This window comes from Gopherus flavomarginatus, chromosome 25 (genome assembly GCF_025201925.1).
Source record: "Gopherus flavomarginatus isolate rGopFla2 chromosome 25, rGopFla2.mat.asm, whole genome shotgun sequence".
In the NCBI taxonomy this organism is placed as follows: Eukaryota; Metazoa; Chordata; order Testudines; family Testudinidae; genus Gopherus; species Gopherus flavomarginatus.
The window spans coordinates 8102194-8118078 of NC_066641.1; the positions used below are offsets into that span (position 1 = coordinate 8102194).

The following is a 15885-nucleotide window of genomic DNA, read 5'->3' on the forward strand; positions in this document are numbered from 1 at the left end:
CCCCCGCCTGGGAGCCGGACCTGCTGGCCACTTCCGGGGTGCAGCACAGTGCCCCAGGACAGGCAGGGACTAGCCTGCCTTAGCTCCACAGCACCGCCGACTGGACTTTTAACGGGCCGGTCGGCAGTGCTGACTGGAGCCACCAGGGTCCCTTCTCGACCGGATGTTCCGGGCGAAAACCAGACACCTCGTCACCCTAACTGACATGGCCATCAAAACTGCTAGGCCATCAGCAAAATAAACCCAGGAGGTTCACTGCACTAGACTGACGTGGAAAGCAAAGTATGTGGCAAAAGAATCCCCGTAGCTGCTTTCTCTTTCCACTCCCGCCCCCACCCAATCCCCCTCCTCTGGCCCCCGCCAGCTCCCCCCTCCTGGTACGAAGATGTTTTGCGGGGAGGGCTAAGAACACAGGTTGCAGGAGTGAGTAGCTGCGCCAAGGTCACCGACTGTTCCCAAGGGCGGCTGCAGCCAGGGCACGTACGGCTGCGTTTGTGTGCACGGTGGCTGCCATCATTAGCCTCCAGAGTTAACGCCCCACGGAGACAAAAGGGGTCTCTGGTCACGGCCGCTGCCCTACACCGTGGCCTCATCAGGAAGGTTGAAGGGCTGGAAAGTCGCTCGCTGTTTCCCATGGAAGCAGGTTCAGAGCTTGCTACTGAGGCATTGGGTATAGCCATTGGGCACCCCTGCCATAAAGAGTCGGCTGGAGGGAGGGTGGCTGCTGGGATCCAGTCAGTCCCAGTCCTGATGGAGGCTTGTATCCACCAGTCTCTGCGTCAGCGCAAGGAAGCCTTTGGCCAGACCCCGACCAGTCCCCCTGCCCCCATCAGCGGGGGAGCCCCCTAACGGCTGTGCTCCCTGCAGGACATTCACCATGGCAATGGCACCCAGCAAGCCTTCTACAGCGACCCCAACGTGCTGTACATCTCCCTGCACCGCTACGATAACGGCAACTTCTTCCCAGGCAGCGGGGCCCCTGAGGAGGTGAGTGCAGGCCCGAGAGCCATACGGGGCCGTACAGAGCTGCCCACAGGGTCTCTGGCCAGGGAGGCCCAGTGCGTGTGATCTGGAGGGCGTCTCGCTGGAAGGTGACGGGGCTCAGCGCAGGAGCTGGGGCTCTTGTCCGAGGGCCGGTGGGCCCCAGCGAGGGAGCCTGTCCCAAGGCAGGTGGAGGCATCAGGGTTGGGGGTGCAGAGGGTGGGGGATCTGAGGCAGGACTTATAGAGCATGGGGCAGCTGTGGGTCCCATCCATCATCAGGTGTGGCGCTGGGATGTGACAGCTCCCAAGGATCTGACCCAAGGGCATTCCCTGCTTGGGGGTTATACGGTGCTGAGGGAAGGGGGAGGATCCTGAATCCCCTTGTAAGGCTCCCTCTGTGATCCCCCGTCTGCTCCCTGAATAGCTAGCGGAGACGGGGCATGATCAGAGTGGCTGGGACGGCAGACCCCTGAGCCGGAAAGGCCCTCCCCGTGCCAGACTCTTCCACGGGGCGGTGGGGGCTGGGCCCCTGCCGTGCCTGGCCCACGGATCCAGGCACGTCCTATGCAGGTCTCCTCTCTTGCAGGTTGGCAGCGGGATGGGGGTGGGGTACAACGTCAACATAGCCTGGACGGGCGGAGTGGACCCCCCCATCGGCGATGTGGAGTACCTGGCTGCGTTCAGGTAGGGCTCCCCCAGGGGGCACTGCCGGCTCCTCTCCACGGCTGGGGTACCCCCTGGGCGACAGCCTGGGCTGGAGCACAGGCCTTTGCCTCAGCGCCCTGCTAGCAGGTAGTGCCGTAGCCTCAGCTGAGAGGAGGGAGAGACGGGCCCTGCCACTGACTCTCTGGGTGTCCTTGGGCCAGTCAGTCGGCCTCCATCCATCTGGGGCGGGGGGGACATCCAGGAGGGGCTGGTGCTGGGAAGAGGTTTGGGGCTAATAGGACTGGAGTGACACTGACCCCAGTTGGGCCAGGCCAGGGCAGCATGACCGCAGCCACAGTGGACAGCGCTAGCAGCAGCAGCGGCGTCTTTCTGCCTTTCGAGAAGCATTATCCCCATTTCACAGAGGGGGAAACTGAGGCCCGGAGCAGGGAAGCGGCTTGCTCAAGGTCAGCCCGCAGGCCAGTGTCAGAGCAGGGACTAGAACCCAGGAGTCCTGCGTGCCTGTCCTTTTACCCTCCTGCCTGTTCTGGCTGCAGGATCTCTGTGTGCCATGGATGTGTAGGACTCCCTGGGGCATGAGGCCCTGTTGTGGGGAAGGGGGCCTGCAGAGGTGTCCCTAGGGCTGGGGTGGGCAGCTGGGGGAGGGGGCTGGGGAATGCTTAATCTCTTGGACCCAGAAAGTGCTTTTGTTTTGCTGTGGGGAGTCAGGCACGGGAGGGGGAGGGGCGATCCCAGGGCAGAAGGGGGGCAGAGACAGGGGTTCCCAGGAGCCCAGGGCAGGAGGGGCACAGGGGGAGGGTTCTCGACGCAGGAGGAGGAGGGGGGCAAGGGAGAGGGTTGCCCGGGACAGGCCATGCTCCCCCCACAGATGCTGAGATGTTCCGTGCCCTCTCACTGGCCAAGGAGCCCATCTCCCAGCCCCGGGTGACTCAGCCGAGGGTTGCTCTGCTGGGGGCCTCACTCGCGGTCTCCCCTCCCCCAGGACGGTGGTGATGCCAATAGCCAACGAGTTCTCCCCGGACGTGGTCCTGGTCTCTGCCGGCTTCGACGCAGTCGAGGGACACCTGTCTCCACTGGGTGGCTACTCCGTCACGGCAAAATGTGAGAGCGGGGCTGGCGTTTGGGAGCCAGTGGGGCTGCCCCGTGGGGGTTGAGGGCCTGTGTTTGGGGGCCAGTGGGGCTGCCCCATGGGGATCGGGGCAACAGCCTGCATTTGGAGGCAGGCAGGGCTACCCCGTGGGGGTCGAGGGACAGTGTTTGGGGGCCAGTGGGGCTGCCCCATGGGGATCGGGGCAACAGCCTGCATTTGGAGGCAGGCAGGGCTGCCCTGTGGGGGTCGAGGGCTTGCTTTTGGGATCCAGCTGGGTTGCCCCATGGGAATTGGGGCAAGGGGCTGCGTTTGGGATCGTGGCTTGGAGCAGAGACACGAGAACCATGAAAATTGCAGGTAGAGGGAATCGCGTCAGGCTGCACCCAGCCTGCACCCTGGTCTGGGGCTGGGTCCCCACAGCGTCTCTCGCCAGCCCATTTGTCCACTATCCACGTGCTGGTTCCCCAGGTGGGAAAGCCCCTGGGAGGTGAAACTCCCCGGGTGGAGGGTTGACACAGGGTTTGGGCGCCACTCGCTCCCACTTCATTTTCCAGGTTCGGTGACTCGGGTGACCCTGAGCGCTGAAATGGGAGCTCTGATTCCCAGGCCTGGCCTGGGGATGGATGTCGGAGCCAGATGGGGGCGGGAGCCAACCCAGGTCAGGCTCTTCTCCTGCTGGGTTAGCCCTGGGCGGCTCTACGCACTAGGACCCAGCAGCTCCAGGGCCTCTGACCTGGGCTGCACCTGGTTCTCCTGAACTCCCTGCAGGCCCCCGTAGCACTGGTGCTAATACAGAGAGAAGTGCTCTATGCACCAGGTGCCCAATGGTTTAACACACCACAGGGTGGGGTTCCCTGGGCTGTACCCCTGGCTGCGCCCCACCTGGCTTTCCTGGGTGATGGGGAGAGTCACTGCCCTGCTCTGTGCCTCAGTTTCCCCATCTGTGAAATGGGAGGTTAATCCACTGACAAAGCACTTTGCAATCCCCAAATTGTGAGCAGCGGTTAGTGTGTCTATCTCCATGCATACAGGCATACCTATCTGTCCGTCTGTCTGTCTGTCTCTTTATCCCCATGCATACGCCTCTCTCTCACTGGCCCCTGTTATCCCTATGCCCCCAGGTGCTGCAGGACTCTGCTAGGGGAGGGTCTTGTCCCACACTGACCGCGGCAGTTTCTCTCCCTCCCTGTAGGTTTTGGGCACCTGACCAAGCAGCTGATGAAACTGGCTGGCGGGCGTGTGGTGCTGGCTTTGGAGGGGGGTCACGACCTGACAGCTATCTGCGACGCCTCAGAAGCCTGTGTCTCCGCCCTGCTTGGCCTGGAGGTCAGTGGACTTCCCGCCCGGCGCAGCCCATGCGGGCGCATCTCTGGGCCTCAGTTTTCCTTCCCACCTGCTGTTTAGCCTGCAAGCGCTTCTGGGCTGGGACTGTGTGTTACTGTACCTGTGCCGCACCTGGGCTGGGCCAGGCCGCGAGGTGCTAATGTGATACAGACAATAAATATGATTATTAATTGATAATCATTTAGTATCTGCATTACAGCAGCATCTGGGAGCCCCAGTCGCAGGGCCTCCGGTGTGCAGACACAAAACAAAGAGACAGTCACTGCCCCAGAGAGCTGACTGCAATACAGGGGAGAGTGAGCCCCAGACTGGGCCCGAAAGCCCCCGTTCAGCAAAGCATCTCTCTTCAGGACAGCCCTTTGGGCACGTGGTTAACTTTAACCAGGTGCTTCAATCCCCTGGACCGTCCCTGGGTGAAATCCTGGCTCCACTGGCGTGAGATTTCACCCACTGCACTCAGCAGGACTGCGGCCCGTGCTCCGAATAGCGCCTTACTGTTACTGCAGGGGTTCCTATGATCCCCCAGTGGGCCGGGTGCTAGGGTCTGCACAGACGTGCTTAAGTGCTGTCCTGACCGGAGAAGGGTTTAATCACATGCTTAAGTTCGTTGCTAAATGGGAGCTGAAATCAGCGCTGATCGAGCTTTATTGATTAAAATCCAATCCGGCCATGTCTAACAATCGGCTGGATGTACCCTGAGTGGCTTGGGATTCTTTTCTGCCTTTCTCTGAAGCTTCAGAGACAGGACACTGAAGTGGGGGTGGGTGGAGGGGACAGAGAATCCTCTTACTAGATGCCTGTCTGAGGTGTTTTGTGCACATGCTCAGGGTCACCCTGAGCCCCCGATTTGGGGCCAGGAAGGATTTTCCCCCTGCTCAGATTGGCAAGGACTTGGGGGGTTCACCTCTCTCTGCAGCGCAGGGTGTGGATTACAGGCTGGGATCCTCTGGGTGTCTCTCACCTGATCAGTTCCCTGCCATCAGCAGCCCCTTAGGTCGCCCCAGTTCCCTGCCTGCTGTTGGCACATAAGAGTTTAGCCTCTCGAAGGTGGCTTTGATCTAATGGAAGTCTTAATACAGGGGAGTCTGGGTGAAAGATAACGGCATGTGCTGGTTCCAGTTCTGGCCATAAAACCAGGAACCGGTGAAGCTGACTAGAAACAAGCATGAAACTGACTCTCACCATAGATAGGGAGGGAAGTAGGAAAAAGAGAACAGACCCCAGAGCCAGCCAGGAGACTGGAGCTATAAACCCCTCCCAGTGTGTTCCCAAGGAAAGGGGCATTTGGGAACAGGGCTGGCTCCAGGCAGCAGCTCAGCAAGCAGGTGCTTGGGGCGGCTAAGGGGAAGTGGTGGCACGTCAGGCTCTTTGGCGGCAGTTCAGCAGCGGGTCCCTCGGTTTCTCTCGGAGGGAAGGACCTGCCGCCAAAGAAGAAAGCAACGCGGTGCAGCCTCCGCCGATCATGATGGTGGCTTTTTTTTTTTTTTTCCTGCCTCTTGGGGCGCAAAAACTCTGGAGCCGGCCCCATTTGGGAAGGGCATTTGCTTTTAAAAATAAATTAATTATGGTCCTGATCCTGCAGTTGAAGTGCACAGGCGGGTCCCATCTGCTTCTAAGGAGCCCTTGCCCCCGCCCAAACCCACCACCCGCTCAAGGGGAGAGGTTTTCAGAAGTGCTCAGCATGGGCCTCGCTCTGCTCCCAGCAAAGTTGCTGGTAAAACTCCCATTGATTTCAACAGGAGCAAACCTGAGGCCAATCGGAAAAGCCTTCTCTAGGGGATGCCATTGTGTGGATCAAGGGCCCATCCCAGCCCCGGGGATGGGGCCCATCTTATTACTGCTGTAGCTTTTATATGACAGCATCACTGTATAATAATCATGTGGGAAGGGGGGAGCACCTCGGGGAAGTTGAATTAAAGGAAGCAAGGATGTGGAGGGGGAGGATGCAGAACATGCCCCCCACTCGTTCTGAGACTCTCTTCTCTTCCCACCCACCTTCTCTCCCAGCTGGACCCCCTGGATCAAGGTCTCCTGCAGCAAAAGCCAAATGTAAATGCCGTGGCCACGCTGGAGAAGGTTATTGAAATCCAGAGTAAGTGGGGCGGAGGGGGAGGGGCAGCTCAGGGCACTGGGTCTGGGGAGGGGTTGAGGAATCCCCTCAGTTGATGCCCTTTGGTTCCACCTCTGGTCAAAAGTTCAGACGGGGATAGGAAAAGCGAGGCCCGGATGTCCTGGGGGTGGGCGAAGGGTCATAGGATGAAGAGGCTTTAGCTGTCCTCCCAACAGGGGGCGCTGTAGGAGGGTGGGGCAGGAGCACTGGCTGTGGGGGGAACTCCCAGCTACGCCAGTCCCAGCCTCTCCCAGCAGGGGTCGCTGTAGGGGGGTGGGGCAGGGGGAGAGTTGTCCCAGTGGGGTAGTCAGGTGCCCCTAATAACTCCCTCCCGGGGCCTGCAGGCAAACACTGGAGCTCTGTGAAGCGCTGTGCCTCGGTGGTCAGCTGTTCCTTGCTGGAGGCGCAGAAGGGGGAAGCCGAGGAGGCAGAGACAGTAAGTGCCATGGCATCGCTCTCGGTCGATGCCGAACAAGGAAGCACAGACTGCAGCCCCAGGTACGGTCACACGCCCCCCACCGCACCCGCGGCCTTTGTGCGTCCTCGGCATCCTGGACGTATTGTACCTTGTTGCTTATGATTCGGATTAGCCTCCTGGCTTGTATCCCTGCAACACGGGCCCGAGCGCGGTCCTCGGCTGGCTCTTTGATAGCGTTTTTGTTGGAGGTGGACTTTAGTCTGGGTCTCAGTCTGGCTCTAAACTTCCCAGTGGCAGGGGGATAGAGCACCAAGCCTCCTCCAGCCAAACAGCAGGCCCTTGAGCTAAAGGACAATTTCCATCAGCTCATATCTGTACAGGGCCTATGACACAGAATTGACCCATTCTGCACCCATCCAGTAGAGGGCAGTGGTGCAGAACTGATCAATCCGGCCAACTTGCTGCAGTATGAACCTTCCGAAACATCCCACAGAGCCTCTAAAAGCTGCACATGCTGCTGCTGCTTCATTGCCCAGCTCAGCGCGTGCCGAGGGATTTGCGTTTGCAGGTGAAATTCACCCTGGACAGGGTGTCACTGGGACAGTGTCTCCCGCTGGCACCTCATTTCTCCTTTGCACGCCCTGGCTTGTGAGACAGCTCGTCCCCCTCCACCACCTTTAGCTCGCCCACTGACACCACCTGGGCAAGTCTCGGCCCAGGGCGTAGGCGCTGTCTTCCCCGCTTTCCCCTGGGTGCTCGACCCCACCTCTGCCCCTGGCCCTGCCCCCACTCCACCCCTTCCATGAGGCCCCGCCCTGCCTCTTCCCACCCTTGCCCTGCCCCCATTCCAACCCCTTCCCCAAAGTCTCCGCCCTCTCCCTGCCCCTATTCCAAGTCCTTCCCCAAATCCCCGCCCCAGCCCTGCCTCCTTCCCTGAGTGCGCCATGTTCCCGCTTCTCTCCTTCCCTCCTGGAGCTGCTAATGCCGCCAAACAGCTGTTTGGCAGCGGCCAGGCAGGAAACGCTGGAGGTAGGCGGAGGAGCGGGGATGCGGCATGCTCAGGGGAGGAGGAGGGGCTGGGGGTGAGGGGAGCTTGGCTGCTGTGGGTGCAGAGCACCCACTAAATTTTCCCCGTGAGTGCTCCAGCCCCGGAGCACCCACGGAGTCAGCGCCTATGGCCCAGGGTAGCTGTGTTTTGGAAAAGCGAATTCGTGGGGTCCGTTGTCCTGCTGTGGATTCAGGCTGAGCTCCTGCCCACTCGCATTGCTAGTGAGCAATAACACTGCAGAGGAAAGACCCCGGTGCCCCAAAACCACGAGCAAAACTCTTCCGGTCTTTGGCGGAGCCAGGATGGTGGGAAACATGTCCCAGCAACCAAACCCTGCGGGGTCTGATCTGCTGCGGCCTGTCTGGGCCCAAGGCCCTAAGTGTTGGGGGAGATGGGGAGGACGGGATCATGGGCCATGTTCTCCTGCCCACTCGCAGGACGGAAGGCAGCAGGAAGTGCAGTACCATGGCGAGCCTCCTGTTCCAACACATCCATCCTCTGCCCCTTTTCTCCCCCCACCGGCCTTGTGTGTAAGGGAGCGAGCAGGCAGGGGGCTCAGAGGGAGAATCAGCCTGTTTCAGTCATCGTGCGGCCCCCCAGGCACAGAGACAGGGCTGGGATTGATGCTGGCGGAGCTCTGGACAGGGGTCAGCTCGAGTGCCGCAAAGCTCAGCTTTCCTTGGCTGCATTTGGATGGACTCTGGCGAAATCAGGAGCTAATCCTCAGTGCGCGCAGTCTCCCTGCGCCTGGCACGTCTCCTTATTTGTGTTCCTGTAGCACCGACGAGCCCTGTGGCGCTAGGCGCTGTACACCAGAGGTGAAAGTAAGGTGGTCCGGTCCGGTGTACACAGCTGACCGTGCTGGCGGGGGCGGCTTCCCCAGGCCGGCAATTTAAAAAGTCTCTGGGCAGTAGCCTGAGCCCCTGGCCCTTGAAATCGCCCCCGGAGCCCTGGGGTAACGGCTGCGAGCCCCAGGGCTTCGGCGGTGATGTAAAGGCCCCGCCGCTTCCTGTTAAGGCCATGCCCCTTACGGTTTAGGACTCGCCCCCCTGCTCAGGACCCCGGCCCTGTGTACCGGTAAATCCCTTACGTTACTTTCACCCCTGCTGTACACGTGTGGTACACAGACCGTCCCTGTCCCCAAAGAGCATGCGATTGCTAAGACCAGACAGACACGTGGACAGTCAGCCAATACAGATACTTAGCCCCACCCTCATTCCTTTGCTAGAGGGACACATTTTCCAGCATGTGGGGGGCTGAGCTATTTGGAAGACTCAGTCATCTGCGTCACCCCTGCAGTTACAGGGTGATGAGGCCTTTTGAGAATCAGGCCTTTATTTAGGTACGTAAACGGGAGCTGGGTTCTTCGGGCGGTCCGGGCTCCAATTGCGTGCGCTGAATGCCGGGGACCATCCGTCCCTGGAACACAACCTGAGATCAGGCCGCCTGCCTAAGATCAAGCCCCCGCCCCCCACCTCGCCCCATATTAACAGCTGGCGTCTCTCTCTTTGCCCCTAGACAAATGGATGAGCCGATGGAGGAGGAGCCTGTTTTGTGAAGTGCCAAGCCGTCGTGTAGCTGTCACTTTTTTGTGGGTTTTTTTGGTCATTTGTGATTTCGTTCCCCTCCCTCCCCCCAAAGGATTTTTTTTTCTATTAAAAAGAGGAGAAAAAAAAAAGTCACACTCAACTCCACAGCAAAGCCGTGTGTGTGATTGTGTCCGTCTCCAAGCAGCTGACCCCACCAGCATCTCAGTCTTGTCCCCGCACCTTCGGGATTCAGGGGTTTGGTTGGTTTCGAGTTCCTCCTCTCCTGTCTTACGTCTCCGGCGTTCTTCCCTTTGGCGACACAAGGTAGCAGCAAAACAAGAAACGGTTTCACTTTGGGGTCCTTTACCCTCTGTGCTCCGGAGAGAGGAAACGACCCGGCTGATTTCAAATCTGAACGGCAACACCGTCCTGTTTTCTCTCCCTCTCTCTTCTTTTCTCGTTCCTCTGGTTCACTCACACTTAAATCCAACCTCTGTGACTTGCTTTCTTGCTTTTTTTTTTTTGTTTAAACCTTCACACCTGAATTAATCTTTCTGTCAAGTGTGTTGAAGTGTTTCTGAGACATAAGTGACTCTGAATGCTGAGGACAGTCTCTGGGGGAGGAGAGAGGAAATATTCGTGCCTTTAATTAAGTCATTTTTTTTAATGCCTTAATTTCCCTGTGATTTTCATTTTGCTCTTTTGCATTACCATTTCAGAGGGAGCTATACAGATATAAATATGGGGCCGGGGAAGAGAGTCACACTTCTAGTCTGATTCTCAATCACCCCCTCCCTCCCCAACCAGCCTTCCCTTCTCCTACCACACGCACTGTGTAATTAATCCCATTGTAATTAAGAGAGCCATTGTGCATCCATGTTCATGACCAATGCTTTCTGGACGTTCTTTTTGTTTGGTTTTCACAAAGCCTCGTCTCGCTGTAAATAATTTGATTTCTTGTCTCGTGTGCACAAAACAAACCGTTGTCCATTCGTAAAAAAACAAAAACAAAAAAACAGAAAAAAAAGGAAAAAAAATATTTTTCTTTTCCTGTTACTTCACCAGCCTAAGAGAACTTAGAAGGATTTTAGCTTTAAAAGAGGAAAAAAAAAACAAAGGTATATAATTTTATTACAGATGTATTATTTAATAGTATTTTTTTAAATGCACCGCACATGCTTTTCCTTTGGAAAGTTGGGTGGTGGAGGGGGGGAGGGCGGAGATTTGCACCAAGGACAGAGCTGGGTGGTTTTGTTTTAAATGATTCTTCGGCGGCGGGATTTCTAAGTTTTGGGTGATGTCAGCCTGTGTGTCGTGTGGTTTTTCTCTTCGGTTGAAACCTCTGATGAGGTCTGTCGGTGTCACCGTTCCCTTTGGGCTTAACGCTCCCAGGGACTCCCTGGGGAATGGCCTCTTTGATCATCTCAGCATTTGGATTCACCTTTCTGTTCTGCCCTGTTCATAGACACCCACGTGTCCTGGCTGTGGCTGCGCAGCAAGGAGATAAAAGTCATTGATGGGGGGATTAGGTTTGTCCTGGTGTGGAGGGATAGGACGATGCCATGTAAACCGTGGGCTGACCGGAGACTGTAGTGGTGCTTAGGTCTGGTGGTGGGCCCCTGTGAAGGGCGACAAGGGGCTGATATATTGCATTGGCAGGGTAGGGGGGTGAATTTCACCCTCGCTTACGGGAAGTGATGCGGGAGGATTCCGGGCCGCCCGCCATTCTGGGAAGTGGCAGGGTGGATCTAGAACCCTTGGCTGCTGCGGGTGCTGCAGTTTGTCCCTCCCGTAGGGTTCTCAGTACTAGACCCAGAGCCAAACAGCCCCAGAGGCAATCGCTGGCCCCTCTGATGAGGCAAACCTGAGCCCTGGATCCAGCCTCCTCTGAGTTTTGGGGTGGACTGTCCCACTGCCAGAGGAATCTTCTTTGTCGTCAGTTGTCTTCCTCCCCCCGGCTTGGATCCCTTCTCCCGGACACCACAGTGGGAGTAGCTGTGCTGAACTCCCCTCACGAAGGCCCTGTCTACGCTGGGGTTCAAACCCTGACAGCAGACAGGGCTGATTGCCCATCCCAGAGATACCCCTGGGACGCTTCACCCCCCTGTGCAGGTTGCGGTGCTTAGGGCAGACTAGAATCCCCCTCACTGGGGCATGGACTTGATTTTCAGTCCCTTTGTGGCCTCCCCTACAAGGCTTCCCGGGGTTGCTCCCACAGCCCAGTGCAAGCCCCTTCCAGCCTGAGCATGGGGATCAGACTTTGCCCCTGCGTCCCCAAGTGGCTGGCTGAGCACTGGGCCCCTTTCACGGCCTTACTTGCCTCCCTCCCCCAAACGGTTTCATAGCCGTCGGGCTCAATGGCACGAGCCCAGGCCGAGAGGGAGCGTCAAAGCTCTCTCGGCACGGAGCTCCCCGCCTGCTGCCCAGCTGCAGCACCCTGCCCCTGACACAGAGAGGCGAGCCGGCCACTCGTCTCTTGTGCCCAACACTGAAACAGAGGCAAGCTCGGCGCTCGTCCCTTGTGCCCAACACTAACTGAGCGGAGCTGGGGAGAGTTAGTGCAATACACACTTGTGAACACTAGATAGTGCCGCTTGGCAAGGCAGGGCTGCTCCCGGGGGCTCTGCACATACCACCCTCAGTACCGCCAGGTGATAAACTGGTTCTTCCCCGGAGGGCAATTCGATAACCCTTTGAGGGGACCTTGGCCTCCTCCTGGCTGGCTCTGAAGGGAGTCCCCCTGGGATCCCATCAGCTTCTGGCAGAAAGCGAGCCTGTGCGAAACAGCACTGGTCACCCAAGAGCTCCATGCTCAGATAGCTTGCTCCCAAGGCCGGGCGTGCTAGGACCGAGCTGCCTTGCCCTTCAAGCTGCCGGGCATTTCCGATCCTGGCCGTTCTCTGCCCATTGCAGGGGCCTCTCCAGCGCCGCTCCATTGGCGAGATTGCAATGGTTCCTTAGCCGGGGCCGGGCCATTTGGCGCCTGGCTAAACCTGCCGGGGGCAGCGCCCGGCCAGCTCACCTCACTTGTAGCTGGACTCCTGCCCTGCCCACGAGGCCTGGCTACGCATGGGTAAGAAACCCAGCTCTCTTGTGCCGAAAACCAGCACCCTAGAGCGAGCTGTGGGGTTTACTCTGGTGAAACAGAGAGAGATGGGTCATTGATCCTCCCTAGCATGGGATAGGGGTGGGGGGACTTACGCGGATCCTTCCGTCCCTGCTTATCCGGCTCCCCGTCCCATCCCTTCTCTCCAGCATGCTGCTGGCCATTAGCTTTGAGCACAGTGTGGCGAAGGTCAGATGGTCTATTCAGGCTCTTGCAGGGGTGGAAACGAGAGGTTGTTTATTGGCAGCTAAGCAGCTTCTCCCTGGTGGCTTCCTGAGGACACCTGCAGTGGTGGCAGGGTCCGTGTAGCAGTGACTCTAGGGAACGGCGCGTTTCCCTTTCGTTGTCGGTTCAAATGCAGCTCAGGTCGGCAGTGACTATGGGTCTGTCTGCACTGCACTGTAAACCCAGGCTCAGACTTGCATTTGGGCCCAGCCCCCTTCCATCCACACACAAATCAGTCTGAGGTGGGTCAGCAAGCACTCAGGACCCTGATCCTAGGACCTACCTGGGGCGGTTGGGGGAGGAGTAGGACCCTGAGTTCCACTGTGATTCAGGTCCAAGCCCTGTCATTTTGCAGTGTGGATGCAGTTCAAGCTGCAGGCTCGAGACAAAAGACCTGCCCAGTGCAGTGTGGGCCCGTTAGCATGGCTGTGAGCCCTGGGTCCAGCACTTGTAAACCCAGGTTTACCACACAGTGTGGACACACAAGCACTGGCCTGAGTCCACAAGCCAGGGTCCCACAGACCCGCGTTTGCACTGCAGCATAGACATACTCGGTAGGGTCCCAGCGACGCCCTGCAGCGTAGCCGTGCCCAGTAGGGTCCTGGCAGCGCCCTGCAGCGTAGCTGTGCCCGGTAGGGTCCCAGCGACGCCCTGCAGCGTCGCCGTGCCCGGTAGGGTCCCAGCGACGCCCTGCAGCGTACCCGTGCCCGGTACGGTCCCAGCAACGCCCTGCAGCGTACCCGTGCCCGGTAGGGTCCCGACAATGTGCTGCAGTGTAGCCATGCTCAGTAGGGTCCCAGCGACACGCTGCAGCAGAGCCATGCCCAGTAGGGTCCCAGTGATGGAGGTTTAGCTGTGCAGCCTGGATGTCAGATTCGTCTCTAAATACCTTTTGAGTAGGTCATCCTGGTTCGGCTCTTTACCTCCGCCTTTCGCCAGCCCTGCCTGGCCCCGAGCAGCACTGAGGTGTGACGTACAAAGCGAGCTGGCGCTGAACGTTGGAAGGCTCCGTTCAGTTCTGAGCTGCCCACCCCTAGTGGAGACGTCACCCAGTCAGGCGGGCGTACAGTGAGGCCGAGTCTCCAGGCACGGCCCCGGGGAGCCAATACGGGGAGTGGATTTTGCCCATGTGACAAAACCCACCTTCCCACCTGGCGCCATTCCTCTGTCTTGGTAGAGATGTCCAGGACTGAATTCCCCTTTGCCCTGCCAGGGTGGCCCCCTTCTTCTTGGCAAGGCAGGAGATGCGAAAACCCCGCCAGGACTTCCCAGACGAGGGGCTCGCTGATCTCGGCTGGGCTCTAGCCCGGAGGCAGGGAGAAGTTGGGCACAGAAGGGTCTAATGTAGCTTGCCCGAGCACTCAGGGAGTTGGAACAGGGATCTCAGCCCTCTGCTGGCCCCAGCCACCACCCACTGGGCAAAGCCACGGGAGGAAGGGCCCCGATGGGTCACTCAAAGCCATGGGTGATCCCTTCGAGGCCCTGTCTCCGCTAAGCTCCCAGGTCCCCTTCTTCCCTTCCCAGACCAGCCCGGAGGTTGACGGCAGGTTTCCAAGCGGCATATCAGGGAGCAGGGTGGTTTACAAGGTTTCGCTCTCCTGATTAAATGCCTACCTAGAAGCCACACTAGGTCCGTTCTGCCAAGAACCCCTCTCCAAACGTGAGCCCCGCTTCCCTGGGACAGCTTGGCTGTGGCTTGCCCACTGGGCTGGCAGAGCCTGAGTTCCCGGCTCTAATCCCAAACGCTTGCAATACCAAGCAAAGTGCCCTCAGCTCTGCCACCACAGCTGGCTCCCAAGTGGCAGGCCCTGAACACGGCACTAGCACGGGAGCTGAGCCCCTTGAAAGGCTCAAGCTGGTTCTTAATTGCCCCTCCCTAAACCATGCTGCACCCGGGAACCATCTCCTAGGTCCTTAAAGCCACCCCCGCTCAATGGAGACCCCCCGGGTCAACAGCAACAATTGCTCCTGCCTCTTTGGGTGGGGAACCTCCCCTCTAACCCACCTTGGCTAAATGTTGCCCTGATCTTGCCATGATGGTAGCACAGTTCCCTTCATCTGCCCTGTCTGCTCTAGAGATACAACTGCCACCCCCCCCCCCCCCCGGTTACAACCCTGTTTCGTTTCGGAGCGTAGACGGGACCTCAGGCTCATTTTCTAGCCACGCTATGGCACTGCTCTAACCCAGTTCCAAAACTCTGGCCAAAACCCGTCTCCGCTCCGCAACATAGCCCTGGTGTAGCCAGCCCAGGGACCAGCCGGTCTGGAACCGTCACCCAGATACGGCTGTATGGGTAGGTCCCTTCGACTTTCTGATGTACCAGTAACCAGGCCTGTTTCACACCCTCAGTGCACTCGTGCAAATGACTGGCACGGGGGAGTCAGGCCCCTCAGCACCTGAATACAGCTGAGCCCCGTCTGCCCAAGTAAAGCCAAACTTTGTTCTCAACTGTGTTGGAATCCAACACTGATCCTAGAGATCGGGGGGAGGAGAGGGGGGGATGTATTGCCCTTCTGCTCGTAAAACCCTCCAGTCTTAAAGAAACCGAGAGAAGAAAAGCATTTTCCCCTTGATCACATTGTTCCTCATCGTCGTAATGAGTTTATTTTGGGGGGGAGGCAGTGAGCCACCCTCCCCTTTGCAGTCTGTCTCAGTTGCAGTATGGGGGTGTCAAGTTTCTGCCAGGGCCCTGTTCTTCACTCATTTGCAAAAAACAAAAAAAAAACCAAGCCATGACTCCATTGGACACCTGTAAGTGTTTGTCCATGGGTGGATTGTGTCCCATGGTCTCGTTTCTGAGTTTCACGCCGTCTCGGCAGTATTACGTTGTTGGGGGTGGTCTGTGCCGTTTCTGTCGTTCCTGTCCCCTGGACACTGCAAGATGCCACCCCCCTCCCACCTCCCCAGGGTGGGAACTGTTTCTGTCTGAGGGTTTGGTTTTGGTTTTCTGGTTTTTTGCCCTGCTCTCTGTCTTGCTCTCGCTCTGGTTTTCAGTTGAGTATTTTGTAATCTGTTACAATGTTTGTCCTTGTGTAAATAAACCTGTTTCTGGCAATACCCGCTGGTGGCGCTGGCGTACGTGGGTTTGTTTGGGGTCGCACCTTTCCGCCTGGCCTGCCAGGGCCCGAATGGGGCCGCACCGGCCCTGAGCTTCACTTCCGTTAAGGCTCCCGCAGCGGAGCTGGGGGCCGCCCTTGGATTTTGATGACTGGCCTGATTTTCAGCGGTTTCCCGCAGCATAAAGGGGGTGTGACGGCCCTTTGCGCTGTCAGAAAGAGGCTGTGGGGCAACTGGTCTAGTCAGTAGGACACTGGAAGGCACTCCAGCCACCTGGGTGCTTGTCCCAGCTCTGCCCCAGATGCTGT

General features: G+C 58.3%; 1 protein-coding gene across 8 annotated transcripts in view; it reads left to right on the forward strand.

Moving 5' to 3' along the window:
• Nucleotides 1–9353, forward strand: part of HDAC5 (histone deacetylase 5) — an 87419-nt gene extending 78066 nt beyond the window's left edge. For all 8 annotated transcript variants that reach the window (XM_050934687.1, XM_050934684.1, XM_050934688.1 and 5 more), the window contains 7 exons: nt 868–987; nt 1570–1667; nt 2632–2750; nt 3932–4065; nt 6091–6175; nt 6538–6691; nt 9178–9353. In XM_050934687.1, coding sequence (XP_050790644.1) covers nt 868–987; nt 1570–1667; nt 2632–2750; nt 3932–4065; nt 6091–6175; nt 6538–6691; nt 9178–9217 — 750 coding nt within the window. In that variant the 3' untranslated portion in view covers nt 9218–9353. The remainder of the gene's footprint in view (nt 1–867; nt 988–1569; nt 1668–2631; nt 2751–3931; nt 4066–6090; nt 6176–6537; nt 6692–9177) is intronic.
• The last annotated feature ends 6532 nt before the right edge of the window (nt 9354–15885 follow it).